Source organism: Lipophrys pholis (assembly GCF_963383615.2).
Source record: "Lipophrys pholis genome assembly, chromosome: 2".
Taxonomy (NCBI): Eukaryota; Metazoa; Chordata; class Actinopteri; order Blenniiformes; family Blenniidae; genus Lipophrys; species Lipophrys pholis.
In genome coordinates this window covers 28,623,684-28,645,310 of record NC_137636.1, presented here as the reverse complement: position 1 = coordinate 28,645,310, position 21,627 = coordinate 28,623,684, and the positions used below count along the sequence as shown (strand labels likewise).

At 42.2% G+C, this 21,627-nt stretch overlaps 1 protein-coding gene across 1 annotated transcript in view; it reads right to left on the bottom strand.

The window, feature by feature from the left end:
* insyn1 (inhibitory synaptic factor 1) overlaps positions 1-18,877 on the bottom strand; it is a 48,217-nt gene extending 29,340 nt beyond the window's left edge. Inside the window, exons 1-2 of the mRNA XM_080458329.1 lie at positions 18,072-18,877; positions 16,038-17,792 (exon numbers count right to left, since the gene is read on the bottom strand). Of these exons, the coding sequence (XP_080314455.1) occupies positions 16,038-16,181 (144 nt within the window). The 5' untranslated portion in view covers positions 16,182-17,792; positions 18,072-18,877. The remainder of the gene's footprint in view (positions 1-16,037; positions 17,793-18,071) is intronic.
* Positions 18,878-21,627: the final 2,750 nt, after the last annotated feature.

Genomic DNA, 21,627 nt, shown 5'->3' with positions numbered 1-21,627 from the left:
CGCCGTGCACACAGCTCCAGCTCCGAAAGAGAACTGTTGTCTGCAGGCCAAGAGATAAGCCTTCTTTCTGTCTGTCTCTTCCTTTTTTTTTCTTTTTCTCCATCGCTCCCCAGCTCCTCCTTGCTCCCCTCCGTCTCTTTCATACCGCCTCATTTTCCACTTCATCTTCTGGTTTCTCTAAATATTTTCCCTGCACATACACACATACATCAGTACAGAGTGCGACAGACATGGGACGCCCCGCTGCGCTTTATCCTCGTCCCATTTGTTTTGTGCTGACAAAAGCCTCCGTACTCAAGCCCAACAATGGATGACCTGCGTGTCTTCACCCTCACCTGACTCTGAAAGTCCTGACTGTGGGCAAACCACTCCATCAAGCTCTGCCCTCTTTGCCAACATGAACAGCTGATTCTAGGAGTTATAATTTCAGCTCTGACCTTGACCGTGTGTGGAGGGCGTCATTGCAGCGCCACTCTGCTTCATCCTTCCTTTACCTCCCTCTTCTCATCCATAGTCTGCCCTTGTTTGGCTTCAAACAGTACGTCAATTAGTCAGATGCCTTTTTTTAGAGTCACATATGCACGTTGAATTTGTAATAACCCTCAAGCTGGAGACGGGACTCAATGACTTGTGTGGGTGGGACAGAAGATTTTGCCCCTCAAGGGTCATTGCAGTCATTATTAACTTTAAGTTCTTGGTCACACACAAGTTGTCAATCTCATTTCGTCACACTGGACCTCACATTGACCAAGTTCATTGCCGACTTGAATCATGAATTTACCATTTTACCTTTCAGAACATACAAGTACAGCAGTATTAATGATTCATAGTCTCTCATCTCTATCATTTTTCCCACCTATATTTATCACACATTGTGTTATAGCAAGTTGTCAATGAAAGTCTGCTTGCATCTTCTCTCATCCCTGAAGTCATTCTTCCTGCCATCTCATTTTCACGGAATAATCTGTGCTCTTCGCTGGTCGCCTCAAAAATTGTGAGTCATCGTTGGATTGAGGACAGTGGAGAGGCCTCAGTCGTTAGACTCGCCTGCTATTCCGTACTTACTACACACTGCATGCAAAAGTGTCTTACCCAGTGATTGTGTTGTACGCTGGTGCTTGGTTGCTTATTGTACATCGAGTGGAAACTATCGTGACGTTACCTTGCTTCATCATTCTCCTGGTCATGCTTACCAACGGCCTGTAACTTTGAACCTTTTTTTTTGGATGATCTTTCAGAAGTTGTCACATGGATGATGACTAAAATGATGAAAGTGATACTTTCATGAAATTAATCAGATATTCATCTCAATAAAGTTTGGAGTCCATCTTTTCACAGCGGTAGGCTTCAGGGATAAGTATCAAGATGACCATCCTCACAGGAATCTCTAATTAAAGTGACCTTTACCGATGATATCTATCTTTAAATGAATAAAGTACATCTTGCTATAGCAGTGTAGTAATAATGAATAAGTAAACTACAAACTACAGAGAACAACACTGAAGAATGGTTCTGAATTGCATGAATGTATTTAATTGTATTTAATATTACCCTGTACTCTCAGCAGAGGAATATATTAGAATAAAAAAAAAGAGCATAGTATAGTAATTCCATAGCATAGCAGATTTACAAAATCTGGGTTAAAATAGGAATGGTGGCATGGTACCATTCATCACCATCCCTCTGGCACCCAGCATCATAGCATGGCAGAGTAAGGAATCTAACTATTGATTAAATATTGATGGAGTTTTTTAGAATCTTTACACAAACCAGTATCTTGACACTCTACTGTGTCTGTATTTTTAATATAAACTCCTGGGATTGATAATGACTACTTAATGGAAATTTGCATTTTTCCATGCACTTTTCCATTTGATCATTCATTTGATTTGATCATTTTAGAGCAAAATAATTTGCATTCTTCCACACTTTTTGTGTGCAGTGATACACTGCCTGATTTCTACTCTTAGGGTAAAATAGATCAGGGACAACCTGCGCATCCGAACGTCCTTTATACCAATTTATCCTCTTAAGGTCATTGGTGCTCGAACACAGAGACAACCAGCCAAACTCTACACCGATCAGCATTATTTGAGTCTCCTTATTGACCTCAAACATATGAACTGAGGTAGGAAACTGGACTCCCCAGAGAAAACCCACGAATTAAAGGCCACTCAGCCGATTGGAACTTTGGATTTTCTCGCTGTGAAGCAAGAGGGCTGACCACTGCCCCATTTCAAAGCTAATCCTACCCAGGCCTTTAATTTCTGAAATTAATTACAGTTGTTCTTTTCATAAATTGTTGAAGACATAACGACAAAACTAAATTATGTATGACTTAATGCGTTGATAGCTGGAGTGCTCGATGCAAAACAGTTAGTAAGACATTCATGCATCTAACAACTCCATCTTTTAGATTTGTAGTAAACATTTATTACTGTTATTGTTTCAGTGGTGTCAATGGCAGGTTCTCTTTTTTGCTTCTTTGAAAACTAATGATTAATACCTATGTAATTCATAAGTTCTGTTATTGCTTTTGAGACACATATGGCCTGATCTGCTAAAGCTTTGCACGTATTAAAACATTTGCATACATGATCTATCACCAGGATGCATTGAGGAGAGCATCTACTGACATGCAACACAACGATTTGCTCCTTTTACATTTATGAACATGACATATCGAGTGTGTGTTCCAGATCATGCAAAATTTGATTTATTCAGGGTGACTAATGTGTATTGCACAATGTGATTTACTACATCTGGAAGCTTTGCATTGTGTATCATTGCGTCTGTTTTTAGAAAAGGAGGCACAAATTGGCTCAGCCTTCCTTTTATTGTGGTGAGAAATATTTCCTTAGCTGGCTTGCCACAACTTTTGTTTTGTGGAGTTTATCATGAGATATTTTCTGTGTTGTCCCTCAAGATTTGACCTTTCGAAACCTAATCTCCCGTATTGAATTTTTCTTTTCTTTCTTTACTTTTGTTCTTTTGCCAAATTTACATCTATTTGCTTTGCAATATATTTAATAACTTTCTCCACCAACAAGACCGACTCCCTATCTTTTTTATGAGGATTTTTTATTTTTTTTTCAATTCGTTATCACTTAATACAGGTTTGGTTTCTGGCTTTTGCTTATGCCTCTATTGTACAAAAAAAAAAATCACATTTCTTATGAGTCTGTTTTGCTTTTACCGAACTGATATGAATGATCGCTGGAAATTCTGCACAAACAATCTTATATAAACTGTTTACTAAATATTCATTCACATTGTGACTGTAATGGTAAAAATTGTGAAAACATATGTTTTGTGTTAAGCAATATTTGAAACACACGAGATCAGACTTTTTCTTTATCCAATCACATATCAATATTCAGCCACCAATCCTTCTTCTATACTGCTACATCCAACTTCATCTGACAAAAAGAAACAGCAGCATGGTCTGAAAATAAGAGCATGTAAAGGTAAGTATGAGGCCTATTGTAAATCCCAGGCTTGATCTCCTAAAAAAAAAGAAAAATCATCCTTTTGACAGCAGAATAAGCATTTGAATGGTTCCCTACTGCGTTTACTGTAATAAACCCATAGAAAGTGTTGCCTCAAGCCAGTGAGTCCAAGTAACACTAGAAGCAGTCACCTACAACAACTAATACCTTATCGTATACAAAGTGGGATCATTTGGGACACTAATACAGAAGTTGTTTACCTTGACAATTTGTTATTGCATGTTTATCACCTATGTTCTTTACAATCTTCATACATAATTATGGGTATTTTTCTAGTATTTTCTTCTCTAATCCCAACCTTGCAGGACATAGTCCCCTGCTGCCCGTCTCAACCTGCGGTTCCATCTTTAGTTAATATCCTCAACAACAACAGCAAATCAGAAAAAAAGTCTTTTCTCCCCACATAGACCGTGCTGCTTTGCATAAAAGTCAGAAATCTTTATCGTCTTACTCACAAACTGCTAACTGTACAGGTGACGGCTTTCATGACAGAAATTATTAATCACCAGAAGAGTTTGTTGACATGTCCCCCACCCCCCTGCGCTTTCCTGTGTGTCTGAATAATTAGCCTGTCCTCTCTGCAGTGCCTCTTTTATTTTGTCTTGCCCTGCATTAGAGAGCATGTTGTCGTGCTATTGACAGTGGTCGTGGTGGCAGCCATCCATGGCGTGCCACTGGCAGAGTGTGAACTGCCAGTGCGCAGCAATGACACAAAGAAGGACAGGCAGAAAGAGATTGCAGAAACATGGGGGGGGTGATTGAAGACATTGTATAGCTTCATATTTCTGGTTGCACAACTATAACTTGATATCAAAGGGGACTCTCTTTGCAGGAAAGCAGGGACACTAGTAAAATGTGCACTAACATGTCATTATCACAGGTTTCATGAATAATGACTAGATAATAAGGGACTCTTCTTTTCCACAAATGAGCCTATTTTTATACTGGATATATAACTTATTACCATGGCCAACTTGTTCACCTGCAGCCTCAGCACCTGCTCCACCAACACTTCCTGGCACGAACCTGGTTCCATGTTGGATAGATGGCTTCCCTTTGGATATCGTGCCCGTGCAATATGCAAGCCAGCAACTAACCACTCAGCCAAAATAATTGGTGACATAATACAAATAGCTCGGAAAACAAACAAAAATTTTTTTCTCCTGACCCAATATGTACCCACCTCCCAGCATGCACGAGTCTTCGTCAGTGAGCAGGTGTTGTGCCTTGATGTGCCACCCTGTTTATCTTGGCTCAGTCTTTGTGAGTGTCTACATGTTAAAATTCCTATGTTTAACAGAGGCATCTTTGAAGAATGCATTGTTGTTGTTTTTTTTTTTTTTTTTTTTTTTTTTACAAAGATTTATATATCATTGCCCAGCATTCGCTCCGAGGCTCTCAAACCATATTGATACCCATTTAAAAAAGAAAAAAAGAGCTTTAGATTTGGACCCAAATAAAAGACCATCAAGTGTGTAATGTATATATTAATGTGTATAATATCAAAATACCTCCATATACATTGACTGCTATATTGAAACAAAAGTGGCCACTGTTCCTGATGTATCCTCGGGGGTTTGCACTGTTTTACTAAAAGTAGTCGTTGTAAGTACAACACAGAAAAGCCAAAAATAAACAAAATTTTGCAACCGTGGTCGTAGCCGAGGACTGTAAAAACTCGCTATCTTAATGCTGGGTGTTTAGCATTTGCATCTAATCCATACCATGGGGGAATCTGTGCAAACATGCATGTTATATACTGCAGAAATCCTGTGTTTTGGAAAGTGACCAGCTTCTTCACACATTAGTCAAAAGAGAAACAGTGGCAGGATTTACACATTGCAATTTTTCAACAAAAGGCTGCAGGGTTGGTATTTTAATGGCAATTGTAGGTTATGTCCTTTTAATATCCCACCAAAGTTGAAAGCACAGTTAGCTGGACATTGACCCTAAAGAAAGGAGTTTTACATCTTTGCTCTATGGCCTCATTCGTTGGTCCAAATGTGAATCACCATTCGCATTGCACAAACATTGAACATTTTTAAATTTTTTATTCATTTTCTCTGTGTTTGCCTGTTGACTGACCGTATGCGTGGGTTTTATTGTGGCACACCAGGTGGAGCTGGGGCAATGTGGGGGGGGGGGGGGGGGGTCATGAAGCCTCCAGGTGATTGATGCCAGGTGTGTAAGCCTGGGAGAGCAAGCAGTTTCTGAGAGACAGGTCAGGGTGAATGGCAGAGTCCGAGAAGTTTATTTGATGAGGAAATGTTTAGAAGTGGGCTGGTAAACTATGATAGGCATGGACTTGTTGGAGTCTGATATCAGTAAATGGAATGATATATCCAAGGACGAGCCGCGTATTGGACATTGATTGTTGCCCCAGTACACACATGGAAACCAGTTACCCGTCGTCAGCAGATTGATTGATCCTTGTCTACTTGCTAATAGACAAGTAGATTAGAACCTAACGCCAATGAGAAAAAGCAATGTTGAGCATTACTTTTCATTCTGGTGCTCAAATGGCAAAAGTGCCCGACTTAGAATACAGCGGTCCTACTTTGACATTTGTTTTCTTGAGCATTAAAACATTTTGTGGAGACACAGAGACATTACTGCATATTTAAAAGTCATTTGCAGGCTCAGCTATACCTCAGTCTGACCATTGTACAAGCAGATGGAGGCTTTGATCTTTCCCACTTTGCCAGTGCTGGCCTCTTTCTGTGTGGCGCCACTTCAGGTTTCCCTGTGCTTATTTCAGTGCAAGCCAAACAAAAACAAAACCAACCATTTTATTCCCGAGCTGCTTGAGAGTGCTACATATGATGAGAGTAAGGACTCGCTGGACCCTTAGGAACAATCAACTTCCCGAGCTCGCTTTAGAAAAATAAACAACCCTTTGGAACTGTTTGTCCTGGCGGTGATTATAGTTACAATAGCAAGTTGTTCACACAGATCACACATCAGAAAGCATACGTTTTATAAACTTTTAAGAATAGAATTAAGGAGCAAGGACATTGTAGTCTGTTTGGAATTTTTGAATTATTCTGGTTGTAAGTCGTAGTTTGTCGAATAATGTTTTGCTCAGGATTTTTCTTTGCTTTTTCTCTGTCATTTTTTAATTGTGTCAAGTTAGTTTATTTATAAATCAAAACGTTGCTGATCAAAGTGATGTACAGCTCATCCAAGGACAAAATCCAATGCAATAAAAGTGAAACACAATCAATATGTATTTCAAATATTTTGTGGCACAGCATAACACAATACAATACGATACAATTGACAATTGAATAAATTCAATAGATGATGAACCAGATAAAAGAAAAATAACAGTTGAGTTTAATTAGGATAAAGAGATGTTTTTGTTATCATTGTTTTAAACTGATATATGGCTACGGCAGCTCTTTTTTGATAGGGGAGGCTATTCCAGAGCCTGGGAGCAGCTACAGGAAAGGGTTGATCAACATAGTTGTTTTTTTTTGCTTTTTTTTAAGTGTCGATTTGCGGGGTATGTCAAAGCATTTTTATTTTTTTATTTTTTCCTCTTTCAACTGGAGAGGGTGTAACCTGTTAGTGGCTCTTTTCAGTATTCACATTGCTGCACGCCTCAAACCGAAAAGAAAAAAAAAAAAAGAAAACCAGAAAAAAAACAATTGGTGTAAAATCTTTAATTCTAAAATGGACTAAAATGCAGTGTAAGGAGGCTAATGCTGGTGTGATATGATGACATTGTTCCCTTCGCATTTGTTTTTTTTTAGGGGGTGGGGGGGATGCTTTTAGAAGGCCAAACTGAGGCCCTGCAAAACAAACAAAAGATTATCAAGTACTTAGATGTTTTCTTAACTGGTGAAAAATTATTAAAGTCAATCCACCCAGAAGAGGATGGTACAAATATGTTTCTATCTAAAAAAAAAAAACAAATTACCTAAGAGGCTACATCTGCCACTGAAACTGCTTTCACAGCATGAAGAAGAGAGCATTCAAAAATGTTTATAAAGCACAGAAAGACCTGAATTCATCCACCATGCTCGATGAAACTACTGCAAAACAAGATGAAGCAAGTGAGCCAAAAGATGATATCAAACTATGTAGGCCCAAAAAGTAATATACTTCCATGGTGGTGTGTTCCCATTTTGTCCTCTGCATATGCTGTTTTTCACCACACACAGAGATAATGCTTCATGAAATGTGCTTAGTAATAAATGTCCCGACGGTGCTCTAATGTATAACTCTTGACACCTTGTTCGTAGAATCACAGTGCACTTTTTTGTTTTTTGAAAATAAGAGGAGAACTTGGCACAAATATACTTTGTCACAAAGTAAACAGGAAGCAAAGCACCACGTGTCACTATCACATTGGAGTGTTTTTGGTACTGCATATTTACAAACCTGACATTTCAGGAGAATTTCCTTCTTCATAAACCCACAATAACATCTCAAACCTGCGGTTCTTCGGGTTGCTAAATGTTATTTTTATAACATGATTGTTCTTACATTGTACCTACATTTACTTGTTTTTGTCACTGTGATTTATTGACAAATATTTTTTTTATTGGATTATATTCCACTGCTTTTATAACCAGTGACACATTTTGTTTTCGAATGCTCACAGCTACCAAGTCGAGAAGCTAAATATTCACATATTCATCACAATGATTAAATTGAGACTTATGAGCTGATAAAGCACCAAAACACATCACGAAGCACTGAAAGCTTAAACAAATTTTAACTATGACACACACACACACACACACACTCTTTCCCCCCTCCGTCTCTATTTTCTCGGCTGTCTCCCCTCTCACCAGTTTGCAACTTGAGAGATGCCAGAATTAGAGTCAGAGTAGTGAGTCATTCTGTTAAGACTTGTCACCTACTTTTTTTGGCAAGGATTCTCACTGCACAGAATAAACGGAAAGTCCACCAGTGACATACTTTTGTTCAAGGTCACCATAATCAAAGATATAGCAGCAATTAGAAAGGCCATTGAGAGCATCCGCTTGATACCGTCAGTCAGAATTTAAATTCTTGTCCAGTTTGTCCAACTCTTTCAGAATGACTGGACACAGTTAGTAGTTAGAAGTATGCCCAATGTTATCTATTTCTGTTAGTTAAATGATAAATCTCACTTGGTTGATTCATGATGTATCCCTATGACTTGGGACCAGAATAACTGTCTTGATCATCTCTCAGTAAAACCCACTTCCCAAGATTTTAGCTGGATGAAGCTGCGATGCCAGTGATCGCAATGGCTCACTCGGCTCTGAGCACTTTTACGAGCAACGGAAAATCAAATAAAATATAGTATCTCTTCAAAATCAGATCACATGTAGTCATTTTAGCTTTAGATTTTTATTTTTTGCCTTAAGTGCTCCTGTACACTTTGTGGATGAAACGAGTCTCCACACCTTGTGAGGGAGACAGTCAGTCTGACGGCCTAATGGAGAGAAAGCTGTCCTTCTGCGTACAGTAAGCGTTGACACAATGAAATGATGTAGCTATTCTGGGAGGCTGCTTGTGCACTTCGATGGATGCCATTTTTCACACCATTAACTACAGCCTACTGGTTTTATTCACAGCACAGAGATAGGCCAAAACAATCCTAAACACGCCCACGAACGAGCACAATTGCAACAATTGATCTAAGCTGTTCCACCCAGTCTGTCGCAATTCTGTGCAGCAGGAGAAACCATTATCTCCATCCGCCCTTCATCTCACCCTCTCAGTTTCTTTCTCTCTTGCCCACAGTCTGTCTTTCTTTGCTCTGCCTTTAACGCCGCCTTTTTCTTCTTTCATCCCATTCAGCTCCATGCCTGCCTTGGGACAAGCGAAATGTTTTTCGTGGCTGAATCACAATCATGCATGTTAAAAGAAAACTTTTCCTGCTTCATCAGTAACTCGCCCACCGTAGGTGTGTGAGTTGATAAAAATCAATGAGCGCGAGCAGTGCAATATTTAACATTTTTTGGGGGGGAGTGTTTACCTCAGCAGAGGTCTCACCTAAAGCCCTCATTACAGTCTGTGCTGAGTGCAGGGTTCGCAGAGGGAGGCAGAGCTCAAAGGGCCTGCTAATCCAGTGGGTCTTACAGGCATGATGGGCTAGTCAATATGCTGGGCCTGCATCTTAAAGAAGCTGGAGCTCCACGGCAGAGCTAGGTAAAAGAGACTCAAGGGAATGCTTTGCCTGGTGCACTTTTTATTCTCGACACAGCTCTCAAGGTTAGATGCCGCTAAAGTCTTAACCAGTTGTGTACCTGTACTCCTTCCCTGCTTTGATCCTCTCTCATTCCTTGATACTGCTTACGTTTTAATATGGGGATCCAGGACTTAGCGGTCTAATAGTGTTTACCTTTGCATGCTGGTCAGCTTTTTAAATTAAAGCAGCGGGGGGTCGTGGTGGGTTTTTACCTCGAGTGTGGCCAAGTCAGAATTTGAAATCAGCTCAAACGGGGATGATCGGACATTTGTGCTTCAAATCCCAAAGCAGCAATTTGTCACTTGTGTGAATAAATGAGCCCCTGATTCCGTCCGGGAATGGATAAACATATTTTCAGCTCAGCCGAAGACAGACACGCAGGTGTAGAAGATGGAAGGGTGTTTTGTATTCAGTCGAAGAATAGATAAGGCTCGAGGTGCCTTGTTCTTGTTGTTTTCCTGAGCAAAGAGAACTCCGCTCGAGGTGCATCACCTAAGTTTAATTTAGGAATTTAATTTCCACACACAAAAGAGGTCAGACAAGGAGGAACAAATTGACAGACACAGCAGGGCGGGTACTTGTCATTTCATCCAAATGGCTTTTAATGAGAAGAAACCCTTTGGCCCAGGTATGTCAAGATGAAGGGTACTTTCCTCCGCGTGTGCAGTTAAAGCGTTGCCTAGCATGCACCACTGGCCTGACTGGGACAGCTGGTCGCCATGTCCGCATGTCGGAGGAAGTGGCCAAACCCGGCCTTGATCTAAAGTAAATTGATTTTGTAGTGGAGAACAGACTGGTTTTGCTCTCATTTGAGATCACTGGGCTGTGGTCAGTTGGGCAGTGAACCCACAACACTGCCACCAAATCAAAATGGTTGTTATGTAGAGAAAGATCCATCAGAACAGAACATTTTTGACTGATTGTAATCTGTAATTTCTAGTTGATAAACTGCAGTTAACTGCCGTGTGTGTGTGTGTGTGTGTGTGTGTGTGTGTGTGTGTGTGTGTGTGTGTGTGTGTGTGTGTGTGTGTGTGTGTGTGTGTGTGTGTGTGTGTGTGTGTGTGTGTGTGTGTGTGTGTGTGTGTGTGTATCCTAATTCTTGAATTGAGGTTAAACGTGTAATTTGAAAATAAATATATTTTTGTCTATTTTAGTCTATACCATAATTTCCTATTAAAAGTCATGATATCCTCCAGATTTAAAAAAAAAAAAAAAAAAAAAAAAGCAATTCTTATAAAGGGAAGGAGTGTTTTCCAGTGTCCTTCATATTGTTCTACTCTGTGTGTAGTAGTGCTTGTGAGATTGTGAGAGCCCCCCACATGGGTAAATGTTAAAGTGTTCTTGCTAAGCAGTTCTCTCCTTCCTGCCCTGCTCAGCAGCAGCAGCAGCAGGGGGGACATAGCAAGAGAGGATATGGCCCCCACAGAAAAAAAAAAACTAAAAAAAAAAAACTGGTCTCTTTGATTTTGGCTTGAGTCTCCCCTGGGCTGCCTCTGGGTTTGAAACAGATTTGGTTCACCACTGAGCATGGTGGCTTCTCCCCTACCACCCCCTACCCCGACGTGTGTGTGTGTCATGACTGCTTTCCATCAGGAGACACCGCTGGCTTGCTGGCTGGCCCGTAAGGCTCCATTGATCTGTGGCCAGGTGTTTGGATACCTCACTCTCCTTACCAGGCTTCCCACAATGCAACGTTTTGAGCTCGCCTCACACATGAAAGAGTAGCTTTTAGCCTGATAGCATCATTTACATGTCAGTTTTTATTGACAGATTCCATTTTAGCACAAATGCCTTGATTTGACAGCCAGGCCAGTCGGATCATGCAGCTGCTATTGGGTGATGAATAGAAAATTGAATGGGCCACCCATTTCAACTACGTGCAGTTGCCATTTGGTGGTGAACTGAGCTTGTTGAGCGTGAGTCGTCCCCTTAAAAAAACAAAAACACAACAACAACCTGAAAAACCTAACTATAGAGGATAATAGCTCTGCTCCTGGAATCCGAGGTGAAAACATGATTTTGTTTTGTAGTTCCAAAGCATTTGCAAATATATCATTTTCAAAGTGCCTGCTGGCTGCATTCATTAATGGAGCTGTTAGTCTGCACTTCATTCCCAAAAAATGCTGACATTTGGAGATTACAGATTTCTCTTGACACTGGTGTTTTGCTCCCACCTCTGTCCTCCTCCTCTTCCTCCTCCTTCTTCAAGCCAGCCTCCTACATTTCATAAGCATATGCACACAGATACCAAAAGGCCGACAGATAGAGGGAAGTGTTCTGGACATGCTGTGCTCCGTTACTGATAATTGCTCTTTGTCCAGCATTTATTCAGTCCGCTCTCTTGGAGCTTTAATTCTGCGAGTCCTGATTGCCTTCCTGTGTTCATTTGTCTTTAGAGGGGCACGGACATGAAGCATCGTCTGCTCATGCTATCATTCTGCATAATAACTACATCCACATAATAATAGTCCATCATTCCTGTTTGGTTCCATATGAAGATGTGCAGCTCACCACGCACCCCCCCATGACCAACTATACAGCTGCTTTTCCCTGTGCCTCGGTTTTCCTTTCGTGCTTCATTAAATTCTATCAATTTACCAGCCCAAGTCCGTTTAATAACCTAACAAGAGTGCACTTCTGTATCTGTGACTCCACAATTGTCTTTTTTTTTTCCCAATGGAATTCCTTTTTTCCCAGCTCTGCCTCCAAGTTGCTGGTTGTTCGATGCCATTTTCCTGTCTTTCGTATATTCAGACTTCCAGAAATTCAAGGTTGACATGATATCTAAATGAATTATTTCCCCTGAAGTTGCCACACTCTTGCCAGTAATGATGTTACGAATAGAGTAGTTTATCAGTATATTACCTTCCAATGTCCTTCCTTTAGGTCTTTCTCATTTTAGCTGTCACGAAACCTGTAATGGGATTCACAAGTAAGACAAGCTGCGTTTGACAGTAATGGGCTTTAGAAGAGACCAATCTTGAAGAACTGCCAGCGCTCTGTGTTACATTTTTTCTTGTGACATGTAAAGAAGATTTGCTGCCTGAGATTGTGCTGTAACATGGGCAGTAAACTGTTTGCATGCCTCTCTTTCAATGATGCGGCATATATGGAGCATAATAATTATGATGGTGGATATGCAGTGTGGAAGTATATTTCATGGATTGTGAAGTTTCTGTTGGTCACTATATGGTCTTGTATGGTTTTCAACCAATCACTGTGCCGGTTTCTGGCAGCCGTGTTAAGTCTCCGGATTGAATACGAGTGCAGCATTGATGTTGATACCAGGGCGGCTTGTGTGTTTGTGAGGATTTGACAGAAAAAGCATTTTACTAAAAACCTGCTAATGGACATTTCCTTGGTTATTGCTTTTTGATTTAACAACCATTACTGTTGTGCTGTCAAGTTTCTCAAAAAGGCAGAGTTTGAATTTTTACTAAAATAGTTTTCTGACTAAAAGGTTTCTTAATGCTATGCGGTAGCCACACAGGCCATGGCATTTACTTTTACATAACAGTGATTAAATTTTAACACTAGGTTCACCACGGGGTTCAATTAGAAGCCACAGAGTGTTGTCGGAGAAACGGAAGGTCTCCGGTAAAGATGGTGATCCGATTTTTTTTGTCAGTGAGTTTAAGATGTTACTTGAGCACGTTCTAGAGGGAGCGGATCTTTAGGGGTGAGAATTAGAAATCTGGGCATTTAAAAAAGTAAAAACCAGCAGTGACCCCATTTTACGACATTTGTGTCTTTTTAATGAGAGCAGACAGGTTTTAGAGAGAAACAGTCAAGGTGAAAGTCTGTTTTTTAAACTTTGATTCTTGTCTAATGCAGTTTGTCTGATAGCAGTCTTTCTAGTTTTAATAACTGAACCAAGGCCACTGACACAGATGTAGATTATAAGTAAAATTAAAAGTTTAGCAGTGCTATATGGTTTCATATACAATGTACGCGGTTATATTTTTTACAGCACCACTGTTGATTTATTTCCTTTACAGATATCCGAAACCAAGAGTGGGCAAATCAATCTAAAAACAATTAATTAGGCAATGTTTTGTATCACCTACTTTTACGGATGACAACTCCCCCTTCAGCCTTGTTAAAATCTTCCTTGGAGCTTGAAATATTTATTCAGTCAAAACTGAGAAACTTTGTAAATTCACTTTAAAAAAACACATATATGAAGATGTTATTCCTTCTTCTCTAATGACCTAAAAATGCAGAAGATGCACTTTTGTTTTTCAATGTATTTATGCATAGAAATGGTTTAAATGAACACTAAAGTACACGTAAACAGTTTCTTGTCTTAGAAATTGAATGTCGACAGATTGTTTTGCAGTGTGACTAATAGTTAAAATGAGATTTCTTAATCATGAGTGTTGATTCAAATGTGACCGGTTGGCACATTGACATCGTACATATGCAATCTCGAACAACAGAAGTGGTCTTGTTAAGTAAAATTTAGTAACAGACATGTAACTTCTTAATTTTTGGGCAGCTTTGTGCTTTGGCGTGTCAGCTTTAACTCCTCGGAGCGCTGCAGTATTTCCAGTCCTCCAAAGACCGTGTGGGTGATAATCAGTCATTACTGCTGCTGCACCACGTTATTTATTTCACTTATATTCACAGGGCAATTCATCATTTATTTATGTGACAGTTGTTATCCCATGTGGTGTGCCTTTCATGTGGCCAAGAATGAGAGCTTTTATGGAACATTAGGCTTCCATGCATCCGCCGGCCCTTCACCGATTCCGTTTCGTCGTCTCTTTTTCATACAGTCTGCTATCTCACAGGTCAGTTAATTGCAGGATATTGATACCCGCATTATGACTGCCACTGCAGCTAACATGAGGTCTTAGCCATTTCAATTCAATATGTGGGATTGTTCTGTGCCAATAAAAAATGACATTTGAGCCACTTTGCAGAGCCTTCTCTAATAGGGTCTGGGATAAGAATGGTAATATGCGCTGGAGCTGGCAGAGGCACGGCCTGTGTTTTTGTTTATAAATAGCTACAGTCTGCGTTATTGCACTTGCAGTTGTCCCATAATCATCAATCACTCCTGCACGCCAGTCTGGTTCTCCTGCTCACCAAAGAGAAGGTGCCCTGCGAGCGGTGCCCTTGCACCCTCAAACTGTGTGAGTACATAAAGTAGACTGTAGTGAATGGGAACTAGGGGGGTAAAGTGATTCCTGTATTGGGATTGCACGAGTTATAAAAAAATTCACCCCCAGCTGTTAATGGCCACTTCCCCACAAATCCCCCTCTCTCATCTCCTTTAGGTCATTACATGCACCAACATCCACCATTTTGCTCTATGAGCACATTTACCCGAACACATAGACACACTCCCTCTGCATCCCTGATCAGAGGCAGGTGGGAGGCTATTCATGTGACAGGCCCGGCGGAAGTGGGATGGGTCAGACGCAACTGTTTGCTCGGGTTTCATTTGTCTCTGTCTCTCTATCTTGCCTTCATCGCTTTCTGCAGAGAAGCTTTGCAAGAGCAGCTCACAGCTTTGAGGACACTTCAGGGACAAGATCCAGAGGAGATTCGGTACTCTTGTACACGTGTACGCACATACTCTGACTACTCCCCATCACAAGCATATCAATGCATATTTGTACAAAGCACATGAGAACATGTCAAGTGTCTCTCTTTGCTGATCCTTCTTCAGACCATTTAGTGAAACTGAACCTCGTACACACACACACACACACACACACACACACACACACACACACACACACACACACACACACACACACACACACACACACACACACACACACACACACACACACACACACACACACACACACACACACACATATAGTCCCGTGTTACCATGGCAGTTGCAAAAATACAGTACGACTCCGGCTGATCTTTAACAAAATGGTTATATAACTCTTGCAGCGCTAAGTCCTGTAGCTTATCTAAGCCTGCGTCTGTGATTCCCTTTCAGCCTGGCTTTGCTGCCTTCCAGCAGCCCTTCACATCTATTGTAACCTCGCACAAGACACCGCTGAAGACATGAAGGACATTCGCAAAAGCGATACACAAGTGTTCATTTTAATTGGACATTTACCTCATTTTGCTTGTTATTAACAGGAGGTTCTCGATACTAACACACAAAAGTGAGATCTCATCACAAACAAATCTTAACCAGAATCTCCATGCTGTGAGAGAAATTTTACACTTAGTTAAAGGCAACCTACTGGAGAAGCACACCCACCTGGCAGCTCCAAGTTCTGTCCCTGCCTGTGTTTTTTCCTCCCCACATTCCCCTCTCCTAAATCCCCTTCCACAAATGTGTGTTGGCTCATTTTGACGCTCACCTCCCGGAGTTCCTTGGCCACATCCTTGAGCTCTTTGAGAATGCCTTCCAGCTGGTTGATCACCATCTTCATGTGGCTGCGGATGCGTTCTCTCGGGCTGGGGGTCTCAGAGGTGTCCCGGGCCGGAGCTCTGCTGAGGGACATCCTTTACAGGGCGACGTGGGGCCAGTGGCCAACAGGCTGAGGGCGTGGGGGAGCCGAGTCGGGGTCCATGTCTTTGGCTACAAGGAGCCTCAGTGCTACTGATCCGAACAGGGGCCCCGGCCACGCAGGGAGACCTCAACATCTTAAAAGCACCTGGGCAGCCAAAACACCTTGCCTCGCCCGTACTCTCGGCACAGGGTCACACCCTGACATCCATGCCTTCTGATAGACGCGTCCAAAAACAGAGAGAAAAGGAGCATGGGAGAAGTCAAACACAGTAAATCCATGGAAAAAGAAGAGGCAAAATACATGAGCTCAAGCTGGCTTGAAACTTTTACATAATCATGTTGCGCCAACTCATCACATGTGTCAATGTGTACGTTTGAAATTGGTCCTTTTGAGATGCGTTTGAAAATGCCCGTCTACAGGGAAAAAAGACTTCTGCCTTCTTCCACTTGTCCTCTATGATCTTTTTGCCTTGTGAAACACAGTGACATGATGGCGGGCTAATTTACAAAAAGGGAAACAGAAAACTGGGTCATATAGAACCTTTTCCAGCATTGATAGAAAAATAGAACTTCCAGTGGTTGCTCAATTTTCAAAATGTTTTATTGGTGGTCAGTGGAAAGAAATTTGCCTTCTAACTGTAGTCTTCCCGCAAGTGCTACTGTCTTTTCAGAGAGGAAGGTCAGATCCTGTTGTGGGAAAAAAAGAAGAAGAAGAAGAAATATTCCTCTGTGCAGTGTGGCGTTTCCTCCTCCTGGGAAAACAAAATGAGATTCTCACTGGAAACTTGCTTGGAAAAAACTTTGCCTCACATCCATTGTCTGTGCAGATGATGCCCTAATCATGTCGTCCTTCATTTCTCGTTGATGAAGAGGGAGAAAAGTGTAGGTGTGGGTCTTTTCAAAGAGCGTCCAGTCTCCCTCTCCCTCTCTCTCTCTCTCTCTCTCTCTCCCCCACCAAACACACAGCTCATTCCAAGTGGCGTGGGATCATCATGAATTGATTTCTAAGCCAGCGGAACGTGACTTGTGATGAAAAATATGTGGAGGGATGAGAAAAAAAAAAAATCCTGGTGCCAGTGTCACATTCAAATAAAAAAATAAAAGAAACTAAGAAAAAACAATCAGAAAAGAAAACACAATGGGTCCCAGCAAGCAAAAAAAAAAAGCACCACCTTCCCCTGGAATTTCGGGTGGCAGCTTGTCTTATGCAACGATGCTCTCCAAGTCCTCTCTCGAATTAAAAAAATAGAAACACTGACCCACAGCAGTCCACAGGGGTGTGCCCAAAAACCAAGGGAGCAGAAAGAGAAAAGGATTCTCTTCTCTCCTTCAGTTGTTGCTAAGGGAACCCGGTCTGCCTGCTTGTGCTGTGATTGGATAATTATTTTACTTCTTATCCGTGTTGTGTATGTTTTCTCAGTGGACTCGCTTTTCCTTTTTTTCTATCAGAGAGGCAGAAAGCTCCGTGCCATCCAGCAGGACAAGATAAATCCCATGAAAGCTTCCCAAAGGAGCCCCAGAGAACAAGCTGTGGGGAGAGCTCCTCGCCAAATCCAGGGCGATGCCACTGCCACAGGGTGCGCTGGCCAATCACACATGGCACCTGGTCAGAAAGGAGGGGAAGGAAAGCAATCACTTATCTCTCTTTATGTGTCATGCTGCTCTCCTCTCGGCAGCTCACTCTTTCTGAGTCTCAGCAGTGGAAAAAGGAACATCGCTAGAGTGATGAAGGCTCATAGATGGACAGAAATTAACTGCGTTGATGATTTCCCCCCCCCCCTCTATCTCTAGGTGAAAAGCATATCTCACCTTCACAAAAAAAAAAAAAAAAAAAAAACACACACACACCCACACACACCTGCCGAGACACACACCTACTCACCTTTCCTGTGCATCACTGTGCTGTTGCTATGCCCAGAGCTCTCTGTCCAGGCACAGCAGGATCCCTCAAGCTACACACAACCTGCAGGTTCTTTAGAAGTCCCTCGCTCGCACACACTTACATCTTCTCCTCTTGCTGTTCTTTCCAGCTCTCCCTCTCTTTCACCCCCTCTCGCTCACATGCACACACACAAACACACACACATCCACACACACTTATTCCCCCCCCTCCCCTGTCCTCCCCTACTTACTGTCTTGACAGAGAGAGAAGCTTCTATCAGCAGGGTTATTTCACTCGCAGGCTGTGGCTCATCAGAGGAGGAGTAGAAGTGGAGGATGAAGCTGTGGAGGAGGAGGAGGTGGAGGAGGAGGAGGAGGAGGAGGAGGAGGAGGAGGAGGCAGGAGGCATGAGATGGGAACGATGAATGGCCCCTGATAGCACTCTGAGGAGGGAGAGAGGAGGCTGAGGATGACTAAGAGCCAGAGCGGTGAGTGGAGCTCCTGCCTTGGATTGCGATGCCGCTGCTACCATCACTCAGATAACCTCGCTGCCGAAAAACACGCTACCCATCATCTCCCCCCCGTCATCATTCGCCCGCATCTGGAGGCAGCAGACAGATCGAACAGGCTGGACCGCTGCTGTGAAAAAGAAGCTGTATGATTCTTATGACAGCCTCTCCCTCTTTGTCTACTGGCCTGTTTTTTTAATCTCTCTCTCCCTCACTCTCCTTCTCTCTGTCCCTCTCTGTCACTCTTTCTCCGTCCCCGTCTCTCTGCCCCTGCGCCCTCACTGTGTCCTCGCTGACTGCCGGATGAAGGGAAGCTGATGCCAGAGTTTATCGTGGGGCTCAGGCTCCTGCCAGCACCACTCGGCTCCTCTGCTTGGCTCTGTGGAGGAGGAGCTTGGCACTTTAAAGGCACAGTGTTATCGCTTGGTCCCTCCCCTCCCCTTGCTTCTCTCCTGTCTTCTCCTCTCTGCCGGCATCGACACTCCCTCACTATCTCCTCTCACACTGTCTATCTACTCTTTGTCACAGTTTTGTTGGGGGTGTTATCTCTCTCTTAAATCAAGATGAAGTCTTCCTCTGCCGCCAGCCGAGCACTCTCTAGGGACGGGGTGTCCAAAGATCCCTGGCTGTTACATCATTAATATACAAAGCAGTTTGGTGTTTGATGACCTCATCTGACTGAGAGACAGGAGCAGCAAGGGAGGACTTTTTCCTCCACCATGTCCGTATAACCAACAGCTTCGAATAAACCATTCCAGAAGGACTCTGATGTAAAGGTTCGGCTAATTCAAACATCAACTTCTTGAGCCACAGATGCCAGTTTCCTCAGGGGTGTTTCAGCAGTGAAGAGCCAGAGGCTCCTCGCATTCCTTTGCATAAATGCACAGAGAAATGCAGAAAGGTTTCAGGTTAAGGTTCCCCCCACACTGTGTGATTTTAACCATCTTTAGTAGTCACAGCCTCTCACACCGCACAAGACGAACGTAAATAATCAAGTCTGCAGACTGTACGAACACACGTTGCCTCGCAGCCCGAATGGGTTGCGTATTGCGTAATTTCATCGACTGATCGCGTAATTGCCGAAACATACACTTGAATGAGGCCTCAGCGTCGTGTCATTTATGTGTTTGGAAAGAGATTGCCAAAAAAAAGAGAAGGAGGCAAATCTGGACTCAGAGAGAGCGAGGCCAACCTGGAGGGTAATGTTGTAACGGCAGCTTGAAGTAAGTGCTTGTCAGCATCTATTAGCATCTACTAGCATTTTGCATCAGCATTTCCTGTTGTGGTCTTTCATTTTCCAACAAAACACACTCCTGGTAAACAAAACAAACAGGCTGCAGGTGGCAGCAGCACCTACGATCGGCCCAAATATCATGCTGTCCGGTATTGATCGCGGGCTTACGAGCACCGACTCGGCCGTCCGGTGAACCTTGCACATGGCCAGCCACTGATTAGCGCTACGATCACAGATTTAGCTAATGATTCGCCCATGATCCAATCTTTCATCTCCGACCACCGGAAATCTCTCAGTGTATTTGAGCCTTTAGGTGGGTGGTTCATGCAGATGACTTGTTCTGGGGTCCACTGTGGTTTCCACTGCAGGATTAGACATTATGCTGATGCTTCAAATGTGATTTCATCAAAGTTTTACCATGTCATCACACAGTAAAGCACACTGTTGGCTTCATGTGAACTTAAGTAATGGCTGAGGGATCCAGACCCCCCCCCCCCCCCACCCCTTGTTTCATTTACACGTGGCTGCTGTAGTGTTGCACAGACAACATGAATTTCACAAACTGCTCCCTGCAAGAAACAGGTGTCCTTGAGCACGTTTCCTTTGTAGCTTCTCTGCTTAGTCTCCCCGCACATATGGGAGGCTCCCTCTTAAGAGCATAACAGTTAGTAGCACTTTTTCAGCACCTGTTTTCCTTCTATGCGACGGTGAAAAATTAACTTTTACCTTGGATAGTCATAGTGTATTTGACAGCTTTACCTCAAAGAGAGAATGTAAACTGAATGACCTCTCTGTGGAAACGCCCAGGTGCACAGCACAGATAGCTCCGTGGCAGTAACGCCTTCATTGGAAGCAGAATAGGATTATTTTTCCCTCTGTAAAACATATTCTTTAATGCTTGGGTCATCCTGACTGGTGAGTTTTACTACAAATCTGGAGTGGGTCCAGCAGGATATTGGTTCCACTTAATATTTCTTCTCTGGATTTATTGTGGTGTGTCATTTATAGAGAATCTTTATAGGAAGTATTATGGTTTTTTTTTTCTCCTCGTTGGACACAGGCTGACAAACAAGCACAATGATGCATAAACTGCAATACACACAAGCGCACAGTGACATCGACCTACAGATACATACACAAATATTTGACGAGGCATTTCTATCAAGGAGCAGCTAGAGTGGTGATTTGATACTATGAAAACATTTATTTTTCAGTTGCATTGTGTTTTGCCCGAGAAGTTTACATCTTAATCAGTTTTAACACAATAGATATGCATTTGGTTCTAAATTGTATTTTGTTTGTTTGTCGTCACAGTGGATTCACTTCACCTGGTAATCACAGGATTTATTTTCTACAATGCAGTCAGGAAGCAGAAGCTCCATGGCTTTGTAAAATGTACATTTTAGTTTTGAATAGGCACTCTCTTTCCTGTTTAGTTTTAAGTACAAAAGCAATGGAGGAACTCAAGACAAAATAAAATCATGTCTGGAAATTTTTTTTTATTCAGATTAATTTTTAATTTCTCTTTCTTTCTTTTTTCTTTTTTTTTTTACTTTATGACTACACGTGCCTTTAACAGGGTGGACCAAAGCCTCTTAGTGCAGCTCAGCATTTTGAAGAATTAAACTCTATTACTGTGTTGCAAAAGAAGATTTGATATGGTGTCATCTACCATCATGCATGATATTGCATATGTATAGAAAAGAAGTAACAAAACACAGCAGGGTTTCTCTTTCCCTGATAGGTTCAGTCCTGGAGTCCTTTCATTACCTGGAGGTTGCCAGGCAACCAGCAGAGATTTCCAGGAGTTATTG